The 24,924-nt window shown below is 49.1% G+C and overlaps 1 protein-coding gene across 6 annotated transcripts in view; it reads right to left on the reverse strand.

Annotated features, from left to right (window-relative positions):
- The window catches only part of BIRC6 (baculoviral IAP repeat containing 6), a 2,386,688-nt gene that overhangs the window by 2,233,336 nt on the left and 128,428 nt on the right, over positions 1 to 24,924 (reverse strand). For all 6 annotated transcript variants that reach the window (XM_086926902.1, XM_086926900.1, XM_086926901.1 and 3 more), the window contains exon 6: positions 9,628 to 9,710. In XM_086926902.1, the coding sequence (XP_086783028.1) occupies positions 9,628 to 9,710 (83 nt within the window). The remainder of the gene's footprint in view (positions 1 to 9,627; positions 9,711 to 24,924) is intronic.

The raw sequence follows: 24,924 nt of genomic DNA on the forward strand, positions 1-24,924 counted from the left end.
CATCGCCCATGTGCAGCGTTGCGAGTTTGGCGACCCCCTAAACCAAGAGGGGCCGCCACGTGCCAAGAAACTGTGTCGCATTGATAGGGTTGTCACCCATGTGTGGGAAGTTTCTGCAACCCCTTATGCCTGGAGGGGCCATAAGAAAGGAAACCTGGGACCAGAATGACCTGACAGCGAGGTTTTGTCTGAGTGACCCCACATGCCAGGAGGGGCCGCTCATAGCGTTGAGGCCAGAGATCTGGGTCACTGCCCGGGACCCGAAACTGTTGCTACAACCAAGTTGAGGGAGGCTTTGTATCCGAGGAAGCCCAGGAACAAAGGAGACACTGTGGGAGCCTGCGCTGGACACTTACTGAATGTGGCTGAAGTCAGAGCAAATGCGCTCATCAGGAGGTTGGTAAACGCTGCTCAGGAGAGAGCGCCTGCTAGAAGTGTAGTGTAGTTCCTATATTCCCAATAGGCTCTGCGCATTGGAATAACAAGAACGGCAGTATAGACGTAGGACTGAGGTCATCTAGGTCTCTACTGACTATGTTAGACTTAATTAGTTTTTGCCAGCTAGCTCAGAGGTCACTAGAAACTTTCTCAAATGTTCAGGAAAGGGTTAACCGTCCTGATTTAGACAAGAAGGGATTAGTTTCTGACAACCGCATAAACATGACAACTTTGCTCCCTCAGAATAAAGTGTATATCTCTAGAGTCGTGTGAAAAAAATAGACAACTGTTTCACTCAGTCAATCGTGCATGCTTAATTTCACCAGAGAGCAGAGAAATAGAGAGACGGGCGTTTTCAATAAAATGTGTTATTTTATTGAGCAGTCTTCTTTCTCATGCAAGAGAAATGAATTGCCACAATTGCAATACTTATTATAAAGTAAAGTGCGTACAGTAAAAGTAGTATTATGAAATAATACTGTAAAAGCATTGATATGGTTTCTTAGCCATATGATACTTTAAAATGGATAAAATATATACATACATAAAAACATTGACTAACAAACTCAACTGGTGCTTCTAAGATACGTCTACCCCGGTGTACCTGACCTAAGCCTAATACGTGGGAAGGAGTAGGTAAGTTGCTGTTTTAAGTTAAGTTAGGTTTTTGCCAAGAATCGGAATCAAGAATTCTCTCTAAGGTTTTAATCAGCTCCGTACCTTGGTTATAGAATGAAGGAGGTCTTGTATCTCGCTTCTCAGGACTCGATCTCCCAGCAACCCGCGAGGGTGACTTGGGAACACCGGAGCTGGATTTCTCGGCTGGAGAAAAAGACAGCGTCTCTCTCAGTGCGTCGAAGGGAGGGGCATTTTCCTTTGGCTCTAGCAACAGCTGGGCTCCCGGGCAAGTAGAACGTCGCTCTGCTCCCAACCACCGTGTGTTTGCTTAAGGCAACGTTGGTATATTTATACCTGAAAGGTGCCGGGTTTGACGTAAGGTTGGACATAAGACGTCACTAAGAACTAACAGTTCTTTCTGGACTCCAGGAGTTCTTGTGCAAATCAAAACAAAAGGAGGGGGAATTCCCGGGCTGCTGGAGGCTTGGTTTGTTTAAAGAACGCGTTGTGCTTTCTAGGAGTCTATGGGAGTAGCCTTGCATTTTTTGGACTGCATGGGCTATTACTAAATATGGATATGATTCCTATGCCTTTATAAGGATATTATTTGTTATAACCACATAAGGGCATGAATCGGGAATATCGAATTAGGGTCCTAGATAGAAATACAACAGAGGCTGCACATGCGAACGTGTCTAACCCAACTTTGCCAATTGAGCCGCACATCGGCGCTGCCAGGTTTCATACTGTCGAAGTTGATAAAAGCTGAGAACTGGACCTACAGGTCCTGGGGATATACCGCCTTTGTGTAGCAATTATTTTAGTGGTAAACATTAATATTTGAGCAATAACAAAATACAGTGACATGCAAGTCAAGGTTATTCCCATATTGAGTTACAGATGTTAATTATGAGTTATGCACCAATACTAAACAATATTTACATCCAATACTTAAGAAAAGATGGAAAACGGGAGAAAGGGGGAGAGAGAATAAGCTGTAGAAGAAAGAAAGGAAGGAAGGAGATGAAAGGAAGGAGAGAGCAGAAGGGAGGGAAAGTTGAACTACAAAACAGGGATGATAAACCAGTTAGGCAAAGTCCAAGTATAATAATACAGGTGGCTTCATAAAGGTTGCACAATCATAGTGATGAGGAAGACTTCAGAAGCTATGCAAATTATGTGGGTGGGGTATCTTGTAAAAAGGGGGAAAATATAACAAGAAAAATTCTGATTTGTCCATTAAGTTGTAAAAGACTCTTTCACATGAAGCAGTCTTATACAGCTCCCCGAGCCATTCCTCATGAAACAGCAATTGTGGCAATGCCAATGCCGTAAAATACTGATTTTGGCAACTGTAGGGGCAGTGACAAACAAGCGACGAGCATGGTGGGTCAGCTCAGGAATGAACGATAAGTCATGAATAGGGCTCCCAGTTTTCCATTTTTACAGATAAATACAGACATAAATCAATCTTTTTCCTGGCTGTATTTATGTTTAAAATTGAAATATACAGACAATTGGGCTTCTTTTGAGTGCCTTTAAATACTGCTGTTCATTAAATCCAGGTGAACAGCTGAGCAGATACATGTCATGGGGACTTAAAAAATAGGATGAGGTTTCGTTAAATAATAATATATGTCAACATCCATTTGTATTATAATGCCAATATTTACCTCTGGGTGTATAGTTATGTTATATTTGGCTGCTTAATTTACTGAAGCATGACATGCGTCAAAGTATGACTGCATATTTATTACTTTAATACATGTGGAAATATGCCACATTACAACCTAATTCATTCACACAACACAACATAAATATGGATAAATACTGCTAAGATGGCCAAAAAAGAAATATGGATAAATACAGACGGAAATTGTAAAAATATAAATACCATAAAACCGGGAGCTCTAGTCATGAAGGAGATTTAGGGGTTGTGAAAGTGATGTGGGTAAACCCACAGATTGCTGGAATGTAGACCCCACTGCCATCCAAAAGGGGGGTATGCTGGGACAGTCCAAAAGGATAACAACACTATCACATGGTGCATGATCACATCACCCCGAGGCAGAATGAGGGAGCAACCATGCAGCTTGAAGCCATACCGGGTTCCACTGTCAGCCCTGAAAGATCTTAAAAAGTCTAAGCTTCATCAGTGCCTCACAGACTCCTCATTTTAGTGCCTCCAAAAGTTCAGTCCATTCTGCCTCATCAAATTACGCCTGTAGGCAAGCCTGCGAAGTCGTCCTGAGGATTGTCGATTGTGGTTGGGAGTAAAAATGGTGATTCAGGAGGTTGTAGAAGCCAGATCTCAATTCCTTTAAACTGACCTGAAGTATTGAGGTAAGAGAGCACCTGGGAGCAGGGGATAGTCCAGGGTTGGGGACCCAATCTTCTCAGCAGACAATGACGTAATTGTGTATGTTGCCACAAGTCAAAATCATCCTGTAGCATCTCAAAGGACTGGAGTTCACCACCAGACATCATATGTGTAAGATTCAGGACCTCAGCTATGCGCAAAGGGCCCTAATCAAGCATGTTGCCTTCCCATGCGAATGCCAGTATTATTCCAAATGGGAGCTTGGTCATGAAGATGCATGGTAACTGATAAGAGCTTGTGAGCCCGCATCCAGGCAGCACACATGGCTTTCAACATGGAATTCGATGTCGGTGGTGGCAGGACCAGGAAGTTAGAGGGCTTTTAATCCTAAAGGGGTCTCCTGGAGTCGGTGTTCCAGGAATGCACATATGCCAGTTGTGCCAAATGTAGGGCTAAGTAGTAATGTTCCACAGAAGGCAGGCCCAATCCCCCTGCTGATATGTGAGTGATAAGCTTCAGAATTGCCAGGTGAGGTCTTGCTGAACCCCAGATGAAGGCCTAATCTATCTGTATGAGAGTTGAGAGGGGTATTACTTGGGGGGCATACGTAATGCATGCGTGATTCGTGGAAGGAAAGCCATTTTTACCACCTGGGTCGGACCTCCAAAGAGATAGACTCAGGTGAGACCCCTTCATGAAGTCCAATCGCATTTGCTCCATTAAAAGGTTCAGGTTATCTGCCAGCATATCCTCCAAGTCCCTGTTTACTAGAGTGTCCATATACCTGAGGCAGGAGTTCTTCCACTGGTAAGGGTAACAGGCTTTGGTGGCGCAGGTGGTGATCCAAAACAGAGGGAAGGCCTCACTCGTTCCCTAGTTCATCTTGTAGCTCGATTTTGCTGCAAAAGCTACAATGGCCTCGAACAGCACAGGAATGGATGTGGGGAAGGCCGCTAAAGTGAGCAGTCAAGTCAAGTCAAGAGATTTATATAGCGCGCTACATACCCATAGGGTCTCAAGGCGCTAGAGGAAGGGTGGGGAATTACTTGTCGAATATCCAAGTTTTAAGTTGCTTTCTGAATGCTAGGTGGTTCTGAGTAAGGCGAAGGTGAGTGGGAAGGGAGTTCCAGGTTTTAGCTGCCAGGTAGGAGAAGGATCTACCTCCCATGGTGGTTTTGTTCATGCGAGGTACAGTGGCAAGGGCTTGGTTGGAGGATCGTAGCTGACGGGAGGGGGTGTAGAAGGACAATCGTGTGTTGAGGCATTCGGGTCCAAGTTCATAAAGTGTTTTGTGTGCGTGGGTTAGGAGGCGGAATGTTATCCTCTTATTTACGGGGAGCCAGTGGAGGTTTTTCAGGTGACCAGAGATGTGTTCTTTACGCGGGATGTCTAGTATGAGCCTGGCTGAAGCGTTCTGGATGCGTTGGAGTTTTTTCTGGAGTTTTGCGGTGGTACCGGCGTATAGTGTGTTTCCGTAGTCCAGGCGGCTCGTGACCAGTGCGTGGGTGACCGTTTTTCTAGTTTCGGTGGGGATCCAGCGAAATGTTTTTTGAGCATGCGAAGAATGTTGAAGCAAGATGATGAAACGGCGTTGACTTGTCTGGTCATCGAGAGTGAGGAGTCCAGGATGACGCCCAGGTTCCGTGCGTGGTCCGTCGGGATGGGAGCTTTTCCAAGGGCTTCTGGCCACCAAGAGTCATCTCAGGCGGAGGGGGAGGTGCCTAAGATGAGGACTTCTGTTTTGTCTGAGTTCAGTTTCAGACGGCTGTGCTTCATCCACTCGGCTACTTCTTTCATTCCTTCGGGTAAGTTGGTTTTGGCGGTGTTAGGGTCTTTGGTGAGTGATAGGATCAGTTGAGTGTCATCCGCGTAGGAGATGATGTTGAGGTTGTGTTGGCGAGCGATGGCCGCAAGGGGGCCTCTGACTTGAATGGTGGGAGGCGGACTCTCTGGGTTCTTCCGGTGAGGAACGAGGTGATCCATTCCAGTGCTTTTCCTTGGATTCCTACGTTTCTGAGGCGCTGTAGAAGGGTGCTATGACAGACTGTGTCGAAGGCAGCGGAGAGGTCGAGGAGGATGAGGGCGACTGTGTCTCCATTGTCCAGTAGAGTTCGAATGTCGTCTGTTGCTGCGATGAGTGCGGTCTCAGTGCTGTGTTTGGCTCGGAAGCCGGACTGTGAGGAGTCGAAGGATTTGTTGGTTTCGAGGAAGGCGGCGAGCTGGTTGTTGACAGCTTTCTCGATGACTTTGGCCGGGAATGGAAGAAGCGAGATGGGGCGGTAGTTTTTGAGTTCGGTGGGGTCAGCTGTGGGTTTTTTCAGAAGGGCGCTGAGTTCTGCGTGTTTCCAGCTTTCCGGGAAGGTGGCGGAGTTGAGGGAGCAGTTGATGACATCTCGGAGGTGTGGTGCTATGATGGAGTCTGCTTTGTTGAAGATGTGGTGAGGGCATGGGTCAGTTGGGGATCCTGAGTGGATGGAGTTCATCAGGCGGATGGTGTCCTCAGTGGAGATTGGGTTCCAGTCGTTAAGGATGTTCAAGGGGGGTGAAGGTCCTGCAGAAGGTTGGGTGGGTTGGTCTTAGGGTCGGTTGTCGAAGCTGTTGTGGATGTCTGCGATTTTGTTGTGGAAGAAGGAAGCTAGGGAGTCGCAGAGGGCTTGGGAGGGGGTGATGTCGTTGGAGTTGGCTGATGGGTTGGTAAATTCTTTGACGATGTTGAATAATTCCTTGCTGTTGTGGGCGTTGTTATCTAGACGGTCTTTGAATGCGGCTTTCATGGCAGACCGGATTAGTTGGTGGTGTATGCGGGTGGCGTTTTTGAAGGCGTCCCTGGTGCTGGTGTTTGGGTCTTTTTTCCAGGCCTTCGAGGGAGTGACAGTGTTTCTTCGATTTCTTAAGATCATCGTTGAACCAGGAGGCGTTTTTGCTGCCTAGTTTGCTTTGACGTTTTTTCAACGGTGCTAGGATGTCGGCGCTGTTGGATAGCCATTGGGTGAGATTAATGGCTGCTTGGTCGGGGTTTGAGGAGTGGGCGGGGGGGGTTTAGAAGAAGTGATGAGGAGATCTGGTCGATGGTGATTTTGTTCCAGTTTCTTCGCAGGGTGGGTTGAGGATGGTTGTGGATTGTGGTCTTATTGTAGGTAAAGTGAACGCAGCTGTGGTCCGTCCAATGAAGAGCTGTGGTGTGACTGAATGAGACATGTTTGCTGGAGGTGAAGATGGGGTCGAGTGTGTGACCTGCAATGTGGGTGGGGGTAGTGACAAGTTGTTTGAGTCCGAGGTTGGCAAGATTGTCCAGAAGGGTGGTGGCGCTGCTGTCGTTGCTCTTTTCCAGGTGAAAATTGAGGTCTCCCAATAGAATGTAGTCCTCGAAGGGAAGGGCGTGTGGGGTGATAAAGTCAGTGATGTCGTCACTGAATTGTGCACGGGGTCCTGGAGGCCGGTAGAGGAGGGTGCCTCTGAGTGTGGTCTTGGGGGTCGGTGTGGATCTGGAAGTGGAGGTGTTCGGCGCTGGCAAGGTTGACGTCTGAGCTGGTTGAGATGCGGATGGAGTTCTTATGGACGATAGCGATGCCTCCTCCTGTTTGCTTGATGCGGTCCTTGCGGATGATCTTGTATCCTTCCGGGATGGCAATGGTGATGTCAGGGGCTGAAGAGGCATTCATCCACGTTTGTTAGGAAGGCGACGTCCGGTGAGATGGTGTCTAGTAGATTCCAGAGGTCGATGGCGTGTCTGTGGACCGAGCGGGTGTTGAGCAGGATGCATTTTAGGTGGTTGGTGTCAGGTCTCTGATTGGTGTTGGTGGGTGAGGAGCTGGTTTTGGTGCCGTCGAACTTGCAGGAGTTGTAAGAGAAGGGTCCATGGGTGTGTCCAGGAGCGGCTTGGACGCAGTTGGGGGAGCGGCCGGGGTTAAGGGCAAGGAGAGTGGTGGCATCGTAAGTGATGCGAGTGGGCTGGGCATTACGGGAACCAGGGGGTCTGGCGCTGGGCGCGGTCCAGGCGCGGACGGGCGTAGACGGGCTTACCTTTGGCGCACCTTCGGCGCGAATGGGGCGCGGTCGCTGCGCGTGAACGCTGCGCGCTTGTCCAGCTGTCATAAATGGAGGATGGAGGGGGCGGAGCGTGGGCGGGGCGGCTGGGAGGCGGGAGCGTGGGGGGAGGGACGGGCTGAAGGCACAACCAAATGGCGATCGGTTTAAATACACACACACACAGCCTAACACGCTGATATTGGCCACAACAAAGACAATAATAGTGTTGGAAATGTTAAGTTTCAATTAAATACTCCCGTGGGCACTGCTGAGCACACAGGCACCAAATCCGGGTTTAAATTAGCAAAGTCAATAAAACTGCAGCAGCGCGAGGCGCTTGAGGAGGAGAGCAGCGCTACGATACCAGAAGCTGCAGGAGGCGAGTGGGAGCAACCGCTGAGTCCGGAGACAAGCTGGTCACAGGGCAATGTCGGACCGGACGGTGAGGATAGCCAGTGGGTGGGTGGGGCGGCTGGGAGGCGGGAGCGTGGGGGGAGGGACGGGCTGAAGGCACAACCAAATGGCGATCGGTTTAAATACACACAACACAAGATACAATGTCGAAGCACCTCCAGGTGCAGGAACGCCTACAATCTGTTCCGATTGACGCATGGACGCCACTAAAGGCTCCCTCGCAAGAAGAAATAGTAGGAGGGAGAGTGGGCAACCCTGATGTCTTCCTCTGCGGACCGGGAATGGATCTGAAAGAAAGCCTCTACAGTTGGTCTGAGCACATGGGGGACTCAGAGCCATCTCACTTTGGCAATGAATTTCTCACCAAGGCCAAATTTCAGAAGCCTGGCAAATAGATAGGTCAATTCTATCCTATCAAAGCCTTTCTCAGTAACCAACAACAATGCCAAGTCCTCATCTGAACGGTTCACTGCTAGCCAGACTGTATGAGCTAATGTACGAAGATGATTGCATTATGATCGGCCTGGGACAAACTCCACTTGCAAATGGTGTATAAGAGAGGGGAGAACTTGCTTCAGATGAGCTGCTAAAATGCTTGCAAGTATCTTGACGTCTCCATTAAGTGGGATATGGAACAATAACTGCCACAAAGAAGAGGATCTTTCCCTGGGTCGCAGAGGCCCAAAATCAGCACGCTGTTGGACAGCAAACCCAAGCAGACAGAGCGGTCAGCCTCAGAGATGGCCTCTTGTAGAAGATACACTATCTCAGACTTTCTACCAGGCAGCCATCTTCACCCAGGGCTTTGCGATAGGGTAGATCCCAGATGGTTTGCTCGATCTCCTACTTGGCGATCTCGTGCTGAAGCAGCGGTCTGCAGTTTTCTGAGAGGCAAGGTAAGCAAATACCATCCAAAAAGGTATTTATCTGCTCTATCACCTTGATATTTTGCCTTTGGTTTTTTACATTTCATGGATGCTGCCACATGTGAATGGGAATAAGAGCACACCTGGTACATTCCAACTCAGGGGGGTGGAGTTAAAATATTTTAAATTTTATACATAATAAATATTTGACTGAACATTTATTTATTGTCTGCACTGCTCACACGTTTAGTTATGAGTTGTGTTCATTGATCTGTATTCACAGTTCCCTCAGAGGAAGCCTTGATTGCTGGTGCTAAGCTACTAACAGAATCAGGTGCATAAGGAGGTGCTTGACCCAGTTGATCGGGATCCATAGCAGGGTGGTCCCCAAGACATCAGGAGTAAAAGGTCACAACTACCTCGGTTGGGCCCAGTAACCTGTGTTTGGCCCGAGGCCTTCCAACCCGGGTTCTGACAACATACAACAGCCATGGTTGCAGAGGACTGTTTAGAAAGGTATGGGGGCTAAGATCATATTACTTGAGACAATGACAAATGTGGTTATTGGAGCTAATGAATGTTTTTTTGATTGTGTACATGGGATCATGGCAGAGGTAATCAATATTTTGCTTGTATAGGAAACTCAAATATTTCCTTTACAAAAATCCACCATAAACACTGAAAGACAATAGATTTTGGGATAAGACTCTACTACACAAACAAAACTAAAATCATACAATTAAGCTGCAATGTGCCAAGAAACTTGCCTAGGAAAGATATAAATGCCTGATCAACATGAAACTCTGTGCCATCGCATACTATGAATACATACTTCTAAAATAATATCACATACTGGCTCAGCCCTTTTTTCCCTGCACTGTATGATTAATCTCATACAAATTAATTATCTGACTGCTGAGTTACAATGTTAATGATACTTACCAAGGTTCATCAGTAGGTTCCCAACACACCAAACATACACTACACGTAAAACACATAGCTCTGTCATCTCCCGAGGAGGCGGGCTGCAAAGGAAAATGAAGAAAACATTTGTGGACTGTTCTAAGAGCGTAAGGAAGTAAATGAAAAAAACTCAAAATTAGCTTAACCTTGCCCTCTAGAATTTGGTGGGCCTACAGAAACCATTCATTATAAACTTCTAGCTAAACTTGCCAATTTGAGTATTGTCAAAATAAGTTCTTACATATTAGGGTATCCAATTGCGCACATGGATTTGAGACAACGCCAAAAGTCACAATGATTTTACATCTGGATTTTCACTTTCTTTCCTCTTTTACATTACTGATCCAATGCCTACATTAGCTACATTATAGAACTGGGGCATCCCAGTTAATACATTTAAAACATCTAAACATCACATTCCAGGAAAAAATAAACATGTTATTTTGACCTTGCAACACAATGCTTTTGAGATCAATTTCATTTATAGCTGCACAAATCCCTTCATCAACAATAAAGCAGGAAAGTGATCAACCTTTTGATAACACTGCTGAACCTAATTGCATTACCTGATTATTTGTACACCCATTTGTCCTACCAAAATGTTTGTTTGAACTCAATAATAATGTATTAACAGTTTACTTGAAAAAGTTTAAACCATATACAATGCTGTTATAATATGACCTACCTACAGGAAATATTTTGCAGCAAGTCGGTCCTTCCCATACTTATAGTCTTAGAACTCTCAACGGCAAAAAAAAAATGTCGAAAAAACCCTGATTTTTACAAACACAAATCTCTGCTTTCTCTAAAACAAAAAAACTGCAAATCATTTTCTATAATAAAAAACGAAAGAAAAGAAAATCAGGTGAACACTGCAGCACCTTATTAAAAATCTGGACTCCGGAGGCGTGGTCTCGGGGCGAATGGCTTGAGAAGTAAGCTGCCAGAGCTCCTGTGCACTGCCACCTTTAGCCGCCTTTAACGCAGATCTGGGGCCCAATTGACACTGCACATCGGGGCGTAGAGACGGCGGAGCAGCCGGGGCATCTTCGGGAGAGCGGACAACGCCTTGAACCTTCACCCTCAGCGCCTGGCGGCAGCTGCCGCCGTTTTGCCTCTTGGTGTCCCAGGCCCTGCTCCGCAGGCTGCCGCATGCCCACATCAACCAACTGCTGACACCACTATTCTGCGGCAGGTGCCCGATCCTGTGTGGGGCTTTCTAGCGCCGGGGGTGCAGCTGAGCTGAGAGGATTACCGGCGCCCTAGCTTGTGGCGGCCACCATTATGGGATTTTCTCTCTCCCTGGAGCAGACGATCCTGTGGCGCAGCGGGCTCACTCCTGCGCCGGATGGCGGGGGACTGGCTGGTCGGTGGTGAACACGGAGGGCTACTGGAGACTACTGGCCCTTGGCGGAGCCACCGGCGTCAATGTGGTGGCCTGGCCTGAGAACAACGGCCCTCTAGCCTGGTGGGCACGGGCCTGCTTTCCCCCTACCTCATTACGCCGCCTCCTGCTGGTCTCCTACAGCGCTGCCCTTCTACACAGGTGAGGTGTGGGGCGCCCCTGCGCGCTATAACCCTGCACACTGGGGACCCGCTGGGCTGACCCGTTTAGACTGGACCCTCTCTGCTCCCCTCTAGAACCTGCCCCGTGCTGGCTGCTCGTAGCGCCGGCGTGTTGATATCGCCTGTGGAATCCTCCAGTGGAGTACTCGGCCCTCTTGTGGACCGCTTGATGGGTATCTGGGTGCTCGGAGAACCCCGTGGACCTGGGGCCCTCAGAGACTGCTCCTATCCTTGCTGGTGGACCCTCGGCATACCCTGCTTCCCTGGGGCTGAACTTTTTAGGGTACCACGCAGCCCCATTGTTGCTGTATCACGGCCCTGCTGGACCCTAGGCTCAGGTGGATGCGGTTTGGACTGTGGAGTCTCGACACCAGCCACGATCGTACAGGGGACGCTCCTTTCTGCGCCCTCTCTTCTCCTCAAGGCCAAGGCTGGCAGGCAGTGAGTGGTTTTCTCATCTTTCGTTGCTCGGTGGCCTCAACAATGTAGGTCTTGCTGCCCTGAGTGTCGGGGAGTGACACTGGCTCTTGTCTCCCACACAACTTTTCTCCTACCTGCTAGTAGGGTGAATCACGACCGCACCGGCCCCCACAACGTGGCCGTACAGCAGTTGGCTTCCCTGGCGACTGGGCCACTATGGCATTCCAGACGTCTGCACTACGGATAGTCCATCCTCCTCTCACAGCTTGCAGATCATTACCCGCCGTGTTCTCTACGACAGTCCAAGCCCTGCTAGCTGGGGGTGTCAGATATCGCTGTTTGACCTTCAGCGTTTCCCTATCCGGCCCCACCACCTTATTAGGGTCCGGAAAGTACTTGGCCTAGAGGAGAGATGACGTGCACTAAACCGGGTAAGGACGCTGCGATTCCCCAGAAGGATAACCCGGTTGCCGCACTCTGGAACAAATAGGACCCGCTGTTCCTTGTGCGATGGTTTAGACGACTGGAGATAACTCAGCGCCAGTCACACAGTCCTTCATGGCCAACTTCATGCTAGAACTCAAGTCCGAAATTGGCTCACTGTGCTCAGAGGTCCACTCCTGTGTCCGGGAACTCACGAAAGATGTTGACGATCTTGAAGAGATAGTGAATGGCCTCGAAAAGACCGTGGGTGCCCGAACGGAAGACTAAAAACACCTCTGGCAGTGGCTGGCCAACATCGAAGAGCAACATCTAGATCTCCAAATAAAGCAGAAAGATTTGGAAAACCGGAGCCGCCGCAACAATCTCCGCATTAGGGGGATTCCGATTGCCGCTGAGGGGTCGGACATCATGACCTTTGTTGCGAAGCTACTACATGAAATCTGGGGCGATGACTATGTCTCTCCACCAGCCTTAGGTAAGGTGCATCAGGTGTCTGGCCACGCCAACCGAGTGGGCCTTATTCCTGACATTTTTACCCGGGTCCACTTTTTTACCGAGAAGGAAGCCATTCTCAAAGCAGCTCACGCCAAGCCGGAGCTCACCTACAAAGGTGCAACCATACAGATCTTCCAAGACCTTGCTCCCACCATGTTGCGCAGACGCCGAGACTTCAATCCAGTCACAGACAAGCTGCGGAGTCTGAATATCCGATATCAGTGGGGTCCCCCATCACTCGCCTTTTTCAATGGGAGTCCCAGCACCGGTCGGTGAGATCTCGCCAGGAAGCGGCACAACTGTTGCATCTCTCTCACACCACCATAGAGCCCCGCACGCCTCCCCTTCCATGCTCGGGAGCCTGCATAGCTCTCTTGGACCAGGGTACAACGCTTCAAGAGAACTTCGCCTCAGGGGAAGAATCTGCCTCTCAATCTAAACCAGACATCATACAGCACATTCGCTCTGTGGAGGAGAGCTGCTCCTCGGCTAGCTCTCGCCCTGCCACACCTTGACTGCACAGGCAAGCGTTTCTATCTATCACTATGATGCACTGCTCACACCTGCTACCTGGTCCTCCTAAGCCGATGTTCTGCTCTGTGCCTGTTGATCCCCCAGCTCCACATTTTCAGGGATGGTGGTGCGATGTCGACTCTCTGTCTCTCACGCTTTGGACCTTGACAGATCCACCCCCCTCCTGCTCCTGGGAGAGTGACTTTTCCGGGATGACCTTTGCCCTTGGGCCGCGATTATCCCTGGACTGGACAGGACACTATGGCCCTGTTGGCCAAAGTTGTATTTTTTGTCCGCCGACCTCTTATTCTCTTCTTTCCCTCTTCTTTTCTCTCTTTCCTCCTCTTTGGTGGGGGTGCCTCCCACGACACTCCCCTCCTCTCAGTGAGAGCGACATCCTCCTACCCCTCCCTCCTACTGCAACTCCCTGCTTCTCACACTGGCGTAGCAGAACGCCCCAGGCCCTGATACCACCATGACTGCTGGCCCTTGCCTGAAGATTCTGTCCCTCAACGTCAAGGTACTTAATTCTCCCAACAAACTACGTCAGATATGGCGCTACTTACTGCAGCAAAACCCGGACATTATTCTCCTACAGGAGACTCATTTGCTGAAGGTTGACACTCCGCGCATGGCCCACCATCGCTATCCCCTTCAATTCTGGGCTACGGCCCCCTCTAAAACAAAAGGGGTGGAGATACTCTGTAGACCTGACATCAGGCAGGGGGAATCAAAGGTAGTTTGTAGCGTGGATGGCCGCTTTATTAGAGTGGGGTCAAGATTGGACACCGCTCCTTCACATTATACAATATCTATGCACCTAACCAGGCGCAGGATTTCTACCTCCGAGCCCTCCTGCAGGACCATATACCACAGGCAGATCCTTTGCTGATCATAGGAGGGGACTTCAACATGGTGTGGGACGCCGCACTGGATCGTAGGGATGCCTCATTCCATGGAGCAGGGACTATGTCTTCAGCTCTCAGGATAAAGATAACGGATCTTGGCTTGATAGATTCCTGGCGCTTTCATTCCCCTGACGTATGCGATTATTCATATTCCTCCCATGTGCACCGTTCATACTCTCATATCGACCTTATTTTTATTTCCCATACCCTGATCGGCGAGTCACTTTCGGCCTCCATGTCTGACATCTCTGTCTCTGACCATGCCCATCTTGAGCTCCTCTTGAGGGACCCGGCGCCCCTTGGTCCCAGTTGGCGTCTTCCTCTGCATATCCTTCGTGACCCAGTGGATGTGGCGAGCTTGGGAACTGCCATGGAGTCTTACTTTGCAACTAACGACATCCCTGAAACCCCCTTCCCGACAGAGTGGGATGCATTCAAGGCCACAATTCGCTGCAATATCACATCCCTCGCAATTGCACATAGGCGAGAAGCGCGCCTCCTGGAAAACAACCTTGCTAAGGACATTAAGGCCCTGGAGAGACATGATCAGGAACGCCCCTCAAATGCGCACAAACAACACCTTGCAAACCTCTGAGGCCAACTGAGCTCCCTTCGTACTAACAAAGCCGAACAGGCTCTCTTAGTGCTAAAGCAGCGATACTAAGAGGGGGGGGGGATAAAATGGATTCGGTCCTGGCTCAACATCTGCGAGTGCGTGCTTCCAAGGCGCACATAGCTAACATCCTGACTATTGCGTGCACACGGGCTACTACTGAGGTGGCTAAACGGGACTCCTTCCGTGCGTACTACTCTGCACTTTATGCCGAGGACAAGCCGCCTCCAGGCAGGGTTCAAACACTCTTGGACAACTGCACTTGGACGCCGATCAGTCAATACCAAGTTCAGCAGCTGGAGGAACCCCTTACCCAAGAGGAGCTTTTGAGCACTCTGAAGGACCTACCACTTCGGAAATCGCTGGGTCCAGATGGTCTCTCCCTGTTCTTCTATCGCCTCTTCCTACCACAGCTACGGCCCTACTTACTGCGTCTTTTTAACTCATTTACCGATGGTACCGGTCCGTCCCCCTCTACGGGGTTGGCGGAGATTGCCTTCTTCCCTAAACCGGGCAAAGACCCCCACTCTCTGTTCTTCGTTTCATCCCATAGCCCTCTTAAACACCGACCTTAAGATATATACTAAAATATTGGCTAAGAAGCTAGACCCCCATCTGCCCGGCCTTATCGAACCTGACCAGGTCGGCTTTATCCAGCTTCGTCAGGGAGCGGACAATGGGCGTCGTGTTGCGCACCTCGTAGGGAAGGCCCAACACTGGAACATACCTGCATGTTTATTATCACTCGACGTGGAAAAAGCGTTCAGGCGCGTGGACTGGACCTTCCTTCGAGCAGTGCTGCATAAAATCGGGTTGGGCCCGCTCATGATAGCCCGGATCATGGCCCCTTATCTCTCCCCACAGGCCCGAGTGAGAGTTAATGGCCAACTCACAAACCCCATCGCCATATTTAGAGGCACGAGACAAGGGTGCCCCCTTTCTCCACTGTTGTTCGTTATTGTGGTGGAACCCCCGGCCATGATGATCTGTCAAGCTCCCAACTTCCAAGGTATCCCCCTAGGAGGCCAACAACACAAAGTGTCTCTATTAGCTGATGAATTGATCCTCAAGCTATCTCGCCCGCACACCTCGCTTCCGGCGCTCCTCTCTTTGTTGCGGTCCTTTAAATTGGCATCTGAACTCAAGATTAACCACGAGAAGTCTTGGGCCCTGATCCCAAGAGAAGAGATACCCACGCTTCAATCCCTCGTCCCATACCAATGGGCTAATAGCTCCATTCGATACCTAGGACTCCACCTATCTCCCACATTAGACACATGGTCCCAAATCAACTGGCAGGATTGCAGGCGGTCGGTCTTGGAGGACTTACGAGTTTGGAAACAGCTTACCTTCTCCTGGCTGGGTCGCCTGAACGCCATTAAAATGTCGGTGCTTCCAAAAATCTTATATTTATTTCAATGTCTGCCCACCCCCATTCCGCAACACCAGATCCAGTGTCTTAAGCGCGATATCACTAACTTCATCTGGGGCAGACGTCGAGTGCGATTCACCAATAAAATTCTTATGTTCCCACGAGACATGGGTGGGCTTGCATGTCCCTACTTATTAGAGTACTACTGTGCCTCCCATCTATGCTTCATCCCCAAATGGACGGTGTGGGATAGCGAAAAGGTTTGGTTCCATATGGACAGGGCGGTAACTGGGCGAACCATCTGGGACCTTTCCTGGCTCCCCCAGAACTCACGCTCTCATAGTACCTACATTGCTCTTCCCACCAAGACGGTACTTGAAGTCTGGGACAAAGTGGTCGTCTCCAAGGAACTCTCTAACTTTCCGTCCCCCCCCATACCCGTATAGCAGGAAATTCGCTTTTCCCGCCGGCTGTTAATCTGCAGGGATATTCTGATTGGCTGGAGATTTGTTTATAGGCGATATGTTCAAATCTTTTGCTCAATGCAAGGAGGATCTCCAACTTTCGGAGGGAGCCAGGCTCCAATACATACAATTACGTCACTGAGTATCCAAGTCTTCCTTAACGCAGGCCGCCACCTGAGCGTTCACCCCTTTTGAGCGCCTAGTACGCTCCTTCGACAACTCTAGGGGGCTTATCTCCCGGACCTATCAGATTCTACAACATCCTCCACTCGTGACTCCCCACCCATACCAGCGTCACTGGCAATCGACAACCTCCTCTGACATTATTCCAGCCCAATGGATCCGCCTGTGGCAGGATATCCCGAAGGTATTCCGTAGCGGCTCTCAACGGGAGTCTGCATATAAGATCATGACGCTCCCTATGAAAAGCCAGCCAATAAATGAGTGAAGGAAGGAAGGTTGGTTATGAATCTAGGGAGGATACCATCACTGAAGAGCAACTGTGACAGGAAGCATTTCCTTCTCCAGTATGAGACTTTTCCAAGATTCTTAACTTGGGAATAGATTTCAAAACATTTCAAATGGGAGGATAACTAAAGGTTATAATCTTGCCAGATTTTTGAAAGTTTTCATAGAGGGTTTCACTTTTGAATGACTGACCAACGACAGTCATTGCAGCTGCATCCATAAGTAAAATGACAAAATACCGAACGTCAATATGCTCTAGATGGCAGTCCTGCAGATCCAGTTCAAAAACGGTTGGCAAGCAGCAGGGCCTCCAATAAACTTTTCCTTTATTAGGTTAAACCCTGCATTGAGGAAAAAAATTGCTTTCGACAGCACTGCTGTAACCCTAAAACAAAATCAAGTGGATAATTTTGCTTTATAATGATATTCACTTATTAAGCAAAAACACACACCAGAAGTACCGACAACAACTCTTGCTTCTCTGCATCGGAAGCTGGTGTATCAAATGAAATAAGAGCCTATATAGCCATGGTGGCAGAGTCTCAGAAAAAAGAAAACAGAAAACATCCACAGGAAAAATTGCCAACTCCTGCAAGAATGTTGGAAGTGTATAAGTGAATAAGACTATACATTGCAACCATATTTTATTTAGTGTACATAAACTCAATATTCTAGGCAATTTGCATAGCTAGCTGATGGTCATACAGACAGTGTGCCAAAGTGCCTGAAACTGTCTGGTCTTTAGTGGCATGCTGAAAAATAAAATGGTTTTGAAAGTTTAAGAGCGACAGGCAATGTATTTCCAAGCCTGACCAGAGCTACCTGGAAGAATACGCCACGAGCCTCATCTGTTCTTTTTCTGACACTACATAGGGTAAGGGAGTGACAACATGTTCATATTGTACGAGACAGGAGGTGGATTTTGAATTTACAAACAACAAATCGGGTGTAGCAGTTTAAACTACCCCATGTATGGCACACAGTGACCTAAAAACGATTTGCTGTCCCACCAGAATTTAACAGATGGGTGTGGTATTGTCAAATGTGTGCAGTCCAAGCGAAGATGTAACTATGGTATTTACCCATAGTAAACTTGCCATAGGAGACACCGGTGGACCAATTATTGGCAAAGCCAAGTCTGGGTTCAATGACTGTATCTAAATCTTAAATATGTACCACCTGCGCAAGGTTTGAGAATTTATAAAATTTTCCACACTTTAGATAAATAAAACAGCTTTTTAAAGATCCAATACATGAAAGTGAGTTTCTGATTGCAGCGAAAACCTAGCTGACTGTACAGTATTTGGGGTTAGTGCCTATTGAGAATTGCCATAGCTTGAGCTTCCCTTAGAGGATGTCTAGAGTGGTGAAGAGGACTTTTAATAGGGTTCTAGTTCAAGAAAAGCTGGCTATCCACGAGCAGTTCACTACTAAACAGAAAGCAAAGAAGCACAAAGGAGTGGAATTCAAACTCATTAGAACCAGATATCATTGGTATACAAAAAGAAACATACAATAACAAACAGTTTGCAAATTGAGGTAACACAGCTAAACCCAGAGGGACACCCAAAAAAATCATGCTGAGCCGGACCTCTAATGGAGGCATCAAGACAGAATTATTCCATTCCTTCATCCATGCAAAGAAAGCATAGGAGAGTTGAGGCGCAAGAAAAGAAGGATCATAATTGAGGGCTTCTAGGCATAGCACACACAAATACATAAAGCAAAAGCAAACGTGAAGGGTGAAAAAATCGTATAGGAACATGTGTCCACAGGTTTTCCTGTAAGGTCAATCCTAGAAAGAAATATTTGGCAATACGACACAAGAACTAGACTCAAAATTGTCAAAATCTGCCAGACTGCTGATATTGTAGCACATAAAAGAACAAAGCATTTTAAAAACAAGAATTGAAACGATGCAAAAGGAAAAATCTTCAGATAATGTTGCTAAAATTGCTCACTCAAGCTTTAAGTCTATCAAAAAAAAGTAAGGAGATTCATCAAATCCTGGAGGAAAAAAATGACTGCACAGCAATTGAAAGAGTGGAAGGAAAGTCAAGTCAAGTCGTCAAGTCAAGTCAAGTCAAGGCAAAATTTGTATAGCGCACTTTTCAGCCAGAGGGTCTCAAGGCGCTTGAGGGGGGGGGGGGGGGGGGGGGGGGGGGGGAGAAATAGACAAGTTTTGAGTTGTTTTCTGAAGGAGAGGTGGTTCTGTGTAAGGCGGAGGTGGGTGGGGAGAATTCCAGGTTTTGGCCGCCAAGTAGGAGAATGATCTTCCTCCCATGATGGCTCTTCGGATGCGTGGAATTGTGGCGAGGGCTTGATTGGACGATCGTAGTTGGCGGGTGGGGGTGTGAAAGGTCAGGCGCGTGTTGAGGTATCTGGGTCCTAGGTCGTAGAGGGCTTTGTGTGCGTGGGTGAGGAGACGGAACGTTATTCTCTTGTTGACGGGGAGCCAGTCAAGGTCTCCCAGGTGACCAGATATGTGCTTGTGGCGGGGTATGTCTAGAATGAGTCGGGCAAAGGCGTTCTGAATACGTTGGAGTTTTTTCTGTAATTTGGCTGTGGTTCCGGCGTAGAGGGTGTTTCCGTAGTCCAGTAGGCTTGTGACAAGTGCTTGGGTGACCGTCTTTCTTGTTTCGGTGGGGATCCATCGGAAGATCTTTCGGAGCATGCGTAAGATGTTAAAGCCTGATGATGAGATGGCGTTGACTTGTCTGGTCATCGAGAGGGAGGAGTCTAGAATGAATCTCAGGTTGCGAGCATGGTCCGTTGGTTAGGGTGTGCTGCCCAGGGCCAGTGGCCACCATGAGTCGTCCCATGCAGAGGGGGATGATCCTAGGATTAGGACTTCCGTCTTGTCTGAATTCAGTTTTAAGCGGCTGTTCTTCATCCACTCGGCTACGTCTTTCATCCCTTCGTGTAGGTTGGTTTTGGCGGTGTTTGGGTCTTTGGTGAGGGAGAGGATCAGCTGGGTGTCGTCGGCGTAGGAGATGATGTTGAGGTTGTGCTGGCGTGCGATGGATGCGAGGGGGCTCATGTAGACGTCAAAGAGGGTGGGGCTGAGAGATGATCCTTGTGGTACGCCGCAGATGACTTCGGTGATTCAGAAAAGGGGGTGGTGATGAACAGAGTGTCTGAATTAAGCAGACCACTCTTACCCAGTCCAAAGATCAGGGCTTGATCCATCACCGTTTTTTAGCTCACTGCACCATCCCAGCTCAGAACTTGGCTATATGCAAATTAGTCTGACCCTGGCCCAGTGCATCATGGGAACAGGGCAGACCAAACTACCAAGTCAATTCTTATACTGGGAAGGAAACAAGCTTCCGGGGACCGGTTTCTGGCATTTCAGCCGTCTTCGGCCCGGCTTGCTTGAATCCTGATGGTGCAATGAGCAAGGGACTCACATCTGAGTATACCCTTCCACGCTTATGGTGGACAAAAATGATTCAGAAAAGGGGGTGGTGATGAACAGAGTGTCTGAATTAAGCAGACCACTCTTACCCAGTCCAAAGATCAGGGCTTGATCCATCACCGTTTTTTAGCTCACTGCACCATCCCAGCTCAGAACTTGGCTATATGCAAATTAGTCTGACCCTGGCCCAGTGCATCATGGGAACAGGGCAGACCAAACTACCAAGCCAATTCTTATACTGGGAAGGAAACAAGCTTCCGGGGATGACTTCGGTGGCCTCTGATCTGAAAGGGGAAGGCGGACTCTCTGGGTTCTTCCGGCGAGGAACGAGATGATCCAATCCAATGCTTTTCCTTGTATCCCAACGTTACTGAGGCGTTGTACAAGGGTGCTATGACAGACCGTATCAAACGCTGCGGAGAGGTCCAGGAGGATGAGGGCAGCTGTTTCCCCGTTGTCGAGTAGTGTTTGGATGTCGTCTGTGGCTGCGATGAGGGCGGTACCGGTGCTGTGTTTGGCTCGGAAGACAGACTGTGAGGGGTTGAGGGAACCGTTAGACTCGAGCTGACTGTTGACGGTCTTCTCTATGACTTTGGCAGGGAATGGGAGGAGCGAGATGGGGCGGTAGTTCTTAAGTTCAGTGGGGTCTGCTGTAGGTTTTGTTCAAGAGGGCACTGAGTTCGGCATGTTTCCAGCTTTCCGGGAAGGTAGCGGTGTTGAGGGAGCAGTTGATGATATCCTGGAGATGGGGTGCGATAATGGAGTCGGCCTTGTTGAAGATGTGGTGGGGGCATGGGTCGGTTGGTGATCCGGAGTGAATGGAGTTCATCAGGCGGATGGTGTCTTCGGTGCTGATCGGGTTCCAGGCGCAAAGGGTGGTGGTGGGGGGCTTCAGTTTGGTGGTAAGGGGGGTAGACTGGTCGCCGAAGCTGTTATGTATGTCAGCGATTTTGCTGTGGAAGAACTAGGTTAGAGAGTTGCAGAGGTCTTGAGAGGGAGTGATGTCGTTGTTGCCGGCGCTGGGATTGGTAAGCTCTTTGACGATGATGAAGAGTTTGTTGCTGTTGTGGGCGTGGTTGTCGATCCTTGAAAGCTGGTTTCTTGGTGGATCGGATCAACTGGTGGTGATTGCGAGTGGCGTCCTTGAGAGCAGTCATGTTGTCTGTGGTTGGGTTTTTTCGCCAGGCTTTCGAGGGTGCGGCAGTTCTTTTTGGAGTTCTTGAGGTTGTCATTGAACCAGGAGGCTTTTTTGCTTCCTGGCTTGTTGTGATGGTTTTTCAAGGGTGCTAATTCGTCAGCGCAGTGGGTGATCCATTGTGTGAGATTGATGGCTGCTTGATTTGGGTCCGATGATTTGGCAGGAGGGTTTTGGTTTAGTTTTGGTTTGAGCTGGTCGGTGGTAATTTTGTTCCAGTTTCTGCGGGGAACTTGTTGTGGGTGGTGGTGGGTCGTCGTCTTTCTGAAGTTGAAGTGGACGCAGCTGTGGTCCGTCCAGTGGAGACCTGTGGCATGATTGAAGGAGACGTGCTTGCTGGAGGAGAAGATTGGGTCGAGCGTGTGTCCGGCGTAGTGGGTGGGGGTGTTTACCAGTTGCTTGAGTCCGAGATTGGCGAGGTTGTCCAGAAGGGTGGTGGTGTCGCTATTGTTGTTCTTTTCCAGGTGGAAGTTGAGGTCCCCTAGGAGAATGTAGTCCTCGGAGGGGAGGGCGTGTGGGCTGATAAAGTCAGTGATGTCTTCGCTGAATTGTGTGTGGGGTCCTGGTGGTCTGTAGATGAGGGTGCCTCTAAGTGTGGTCTTGGGGTCGGTGTGTATCTGGAAGTGAAGGTGTTCGGCGGCTGTGAGGGTGTCGTCGGAGCATGTCGTGATGCGGATGGTGTTCTTGTGGACGATGGCGATGCCTCCTCCTGTTTTGTTGATGCGGTCCTTTCGGATGATCTTGTAACCGTCCGGGATGGCTATGGCGATGTCGGGCGCTGATGAAGCGTTCATCCAGGTTTCTGTAAGAAAGGCGACGTCCGGTGTTGTGGTGTCTAGTAGGTTCCATAGTTCAATGGCGTGTCTGTGGGAGCGAGCGGGTGTTGAGCAGGATGCACTTCAGGTGGTTATTGTCTGAGTTCTGTTTGGCGTTTGTGGATGTAGTGTGGGTCTTGATGCAGCAGAACTTGCAGGATTGGCAGGTGGAGGGTCCATGGGTGCGTCCTGGGGCGGCTTGGTGGCAGTCGGGGAGACGGCCAGTGTTGAGTGCAGAGAGGGTTGCGGCGTCGTACGTTAGGCGGGTGGAGTGGGTTTTGCGGGGGCCAGGGGGTCTGGCGCTGGGCGCGGTCCAGGCGCGGACGGGCGTAGACGGGCTTACCTTTGGCGCGCCCACTGCGCGTGAACGCTGCGCGTATGTCGCTCTAACATAAGTGGAGAGTGGAGGGGGGCGGAGCGAGGGAGGAGCAGCTGGGAGGCGGGAGCGGGGTGGCGAGTGGGGAAGGAATCGATTTGGAGATGATGTAGGGGACGGGGGTGGGACCGCGGGGAAGCAGCAGCAGGGACGGGCCGAGAGGCACAACAAAATGGCACCAGAATAATAATGCAGCCGAGATCGGGGCACAGTCAGGAGGTCACCAGCACTAACACTAAAACAATGCAAAGCTAGGCACAGATGCAGGGGTGCGACAACAAACGGACGAAATCACGATTAAGATGCAGTGGTACGATATTAGACAGATGAAATCAGCGCCAATACCAAAATGATGCAAAACAATGCTAATCTGGGCCAAGATGCAGGGTTACGATACCAAGCAGATGGAAGCAGATGGAATTACGAGGCCAGGCAGTCCAAGCAGATGGAGTCTAGGCACAGGATGGCAAAAGCGAATCAGGCACAGTCAGGAGCGGGAGGAGCGACCGGTTATGACCAGGTCAGGTCGGCCACAGTTCCTCTCGCGGCTCTTATCTTGGGATACCAGTGGGAGGGAGGAGCAGCTGGGAGGCGGGAGCGGGGTGGGGAAGGGATCGATTTGGAGATGCTGTAGGGGACAGGGGTGGGGCCGCGGGGGGGCAGGGACGGGCCGAGAGGCACAACAAAATGGCACCAGAATAGTAATGCAGCCGAGATCGGGGCACAGTCAGGAGATCACCAGCACTAACACCAAAACAATACAAAGCTAGGCACAGATGCAGGGGTGCGACAACAAACGGACAAAATCACAATTAAGATGCAGGGGTACGATATTAGACAGATGAAATCAGCGCCAATACCAAAATGATGCAAAACAATGCTAATCTGGGCACAGATGCAGGGTTACGATACCAAGCAGATGGAATTACGAGGCCAGGCAGTCCAAGCAGATGGAGTCTAGGCACAGGATGGCAAAAGCGAATCAGGCACAGTCAGGAGCGGGAGGAGCGACCTATTGTGGGTCACTTTCCTTGAACTCTACCCAAATATTACGCAACATAAAGATGTTAACCACATTAAAATTAAACAGTGACAAGCATGAATTGTCTAGTTATAAGTCAGCATAAACACGATTTGAAAATACACAGTGCCCTTCCCACCATAGTTTATATTGCACTTATTAGGTCATGTGGGGCACAGAGCAATCACTTGCAGATTTACCCAGGTTTAATATTTACCCGGTGATGGGAAAAATGCTTTTGAAGGAGAAGCTGGAAGCGGCGCAGTGATGGACAGTCCTCTTGGAGAACACTTATTCCAAGAGAAATTATGAAGGGGGTTTTGGCAAGAGCTGCTTGCTCCTGTCGTTAGATTCCCCTCTCTCGCCTCTTCCCCCTTGAACGACACCCCATCACTCTCCAACTGAGACACTGGTGGCATTGGGAAGGGCTGCCTGGTGTTAAAGTCGCAAGTCACCTGAGGACCTTCAAGCCAACAGGGTTGCAGAAGATTACTTTCTCATTTCCTCTGCCTGCTTTTCCTTCCAAGTTCAATGCCTCTCTGAAAGCACCAAAAGAAGTAGCCCATGATCCTACATTCAGAGGTGATAAAAGAGCAAGTTTTTGAGGAACATCCCGTTTAAACCGAAAAGTCATTTGGTTCAGGAAAGTCGTCATCCAACAAATGTGCTGTGTAGTGGGCCATAAACAAGAGTTTAACTTTCAAATTCAATGTCAGTTGCATTCTTCCACTAACGGTACTTTCACCTTGGCATTATCTGTCCTTCATCTCTCATGCCATCATTTACATTCATACTGATTCTTGCTATAAAATAGTTATATATTTGAACTAACTATTCCCCTTTTATTTGTCCTTTTAGACTTCCCTTGCTGGTGGAAAACACCACATTACGCAAACCATACTCATAAGACTAATATTCTAATTCTACCAAAACTATTTAGCAATGATAAGAACAAGTTACTTACCTTCGGTAACGATAAATCTGTAAGAAACATAGGTTAGTTATAGATTCCACACCTTAGAATTACCTCCAGGCGTCAGACTGGATCTGGAAAGTTTTTCATCAGCAGTACCCCTGCGCCTCAGAAGGTGGTGTTGTTTGACTATAAGTTAGTCGTTGGCATCGTGGTCGCCGGGATAACGTTGTGGTAGCTACACAGACCCCGCCCTTGCATGCTGATGTCAGTTC

This window comes from Lissotriton vulgaris, chromosome 6 (genome assembly GCF_964263255.1).
Source record: "Lissotriton vulgaris chromosome 6, aLisVul1.2, whole genome shotgun sequence".
Classification (NCBI taxonomy): domain Eukaryota; kingdom Metazoa; phylum Chordata; class Amphibia; order Caudata; family Salamandridae; genus Lissotriton; species Lissotriton vulgaris.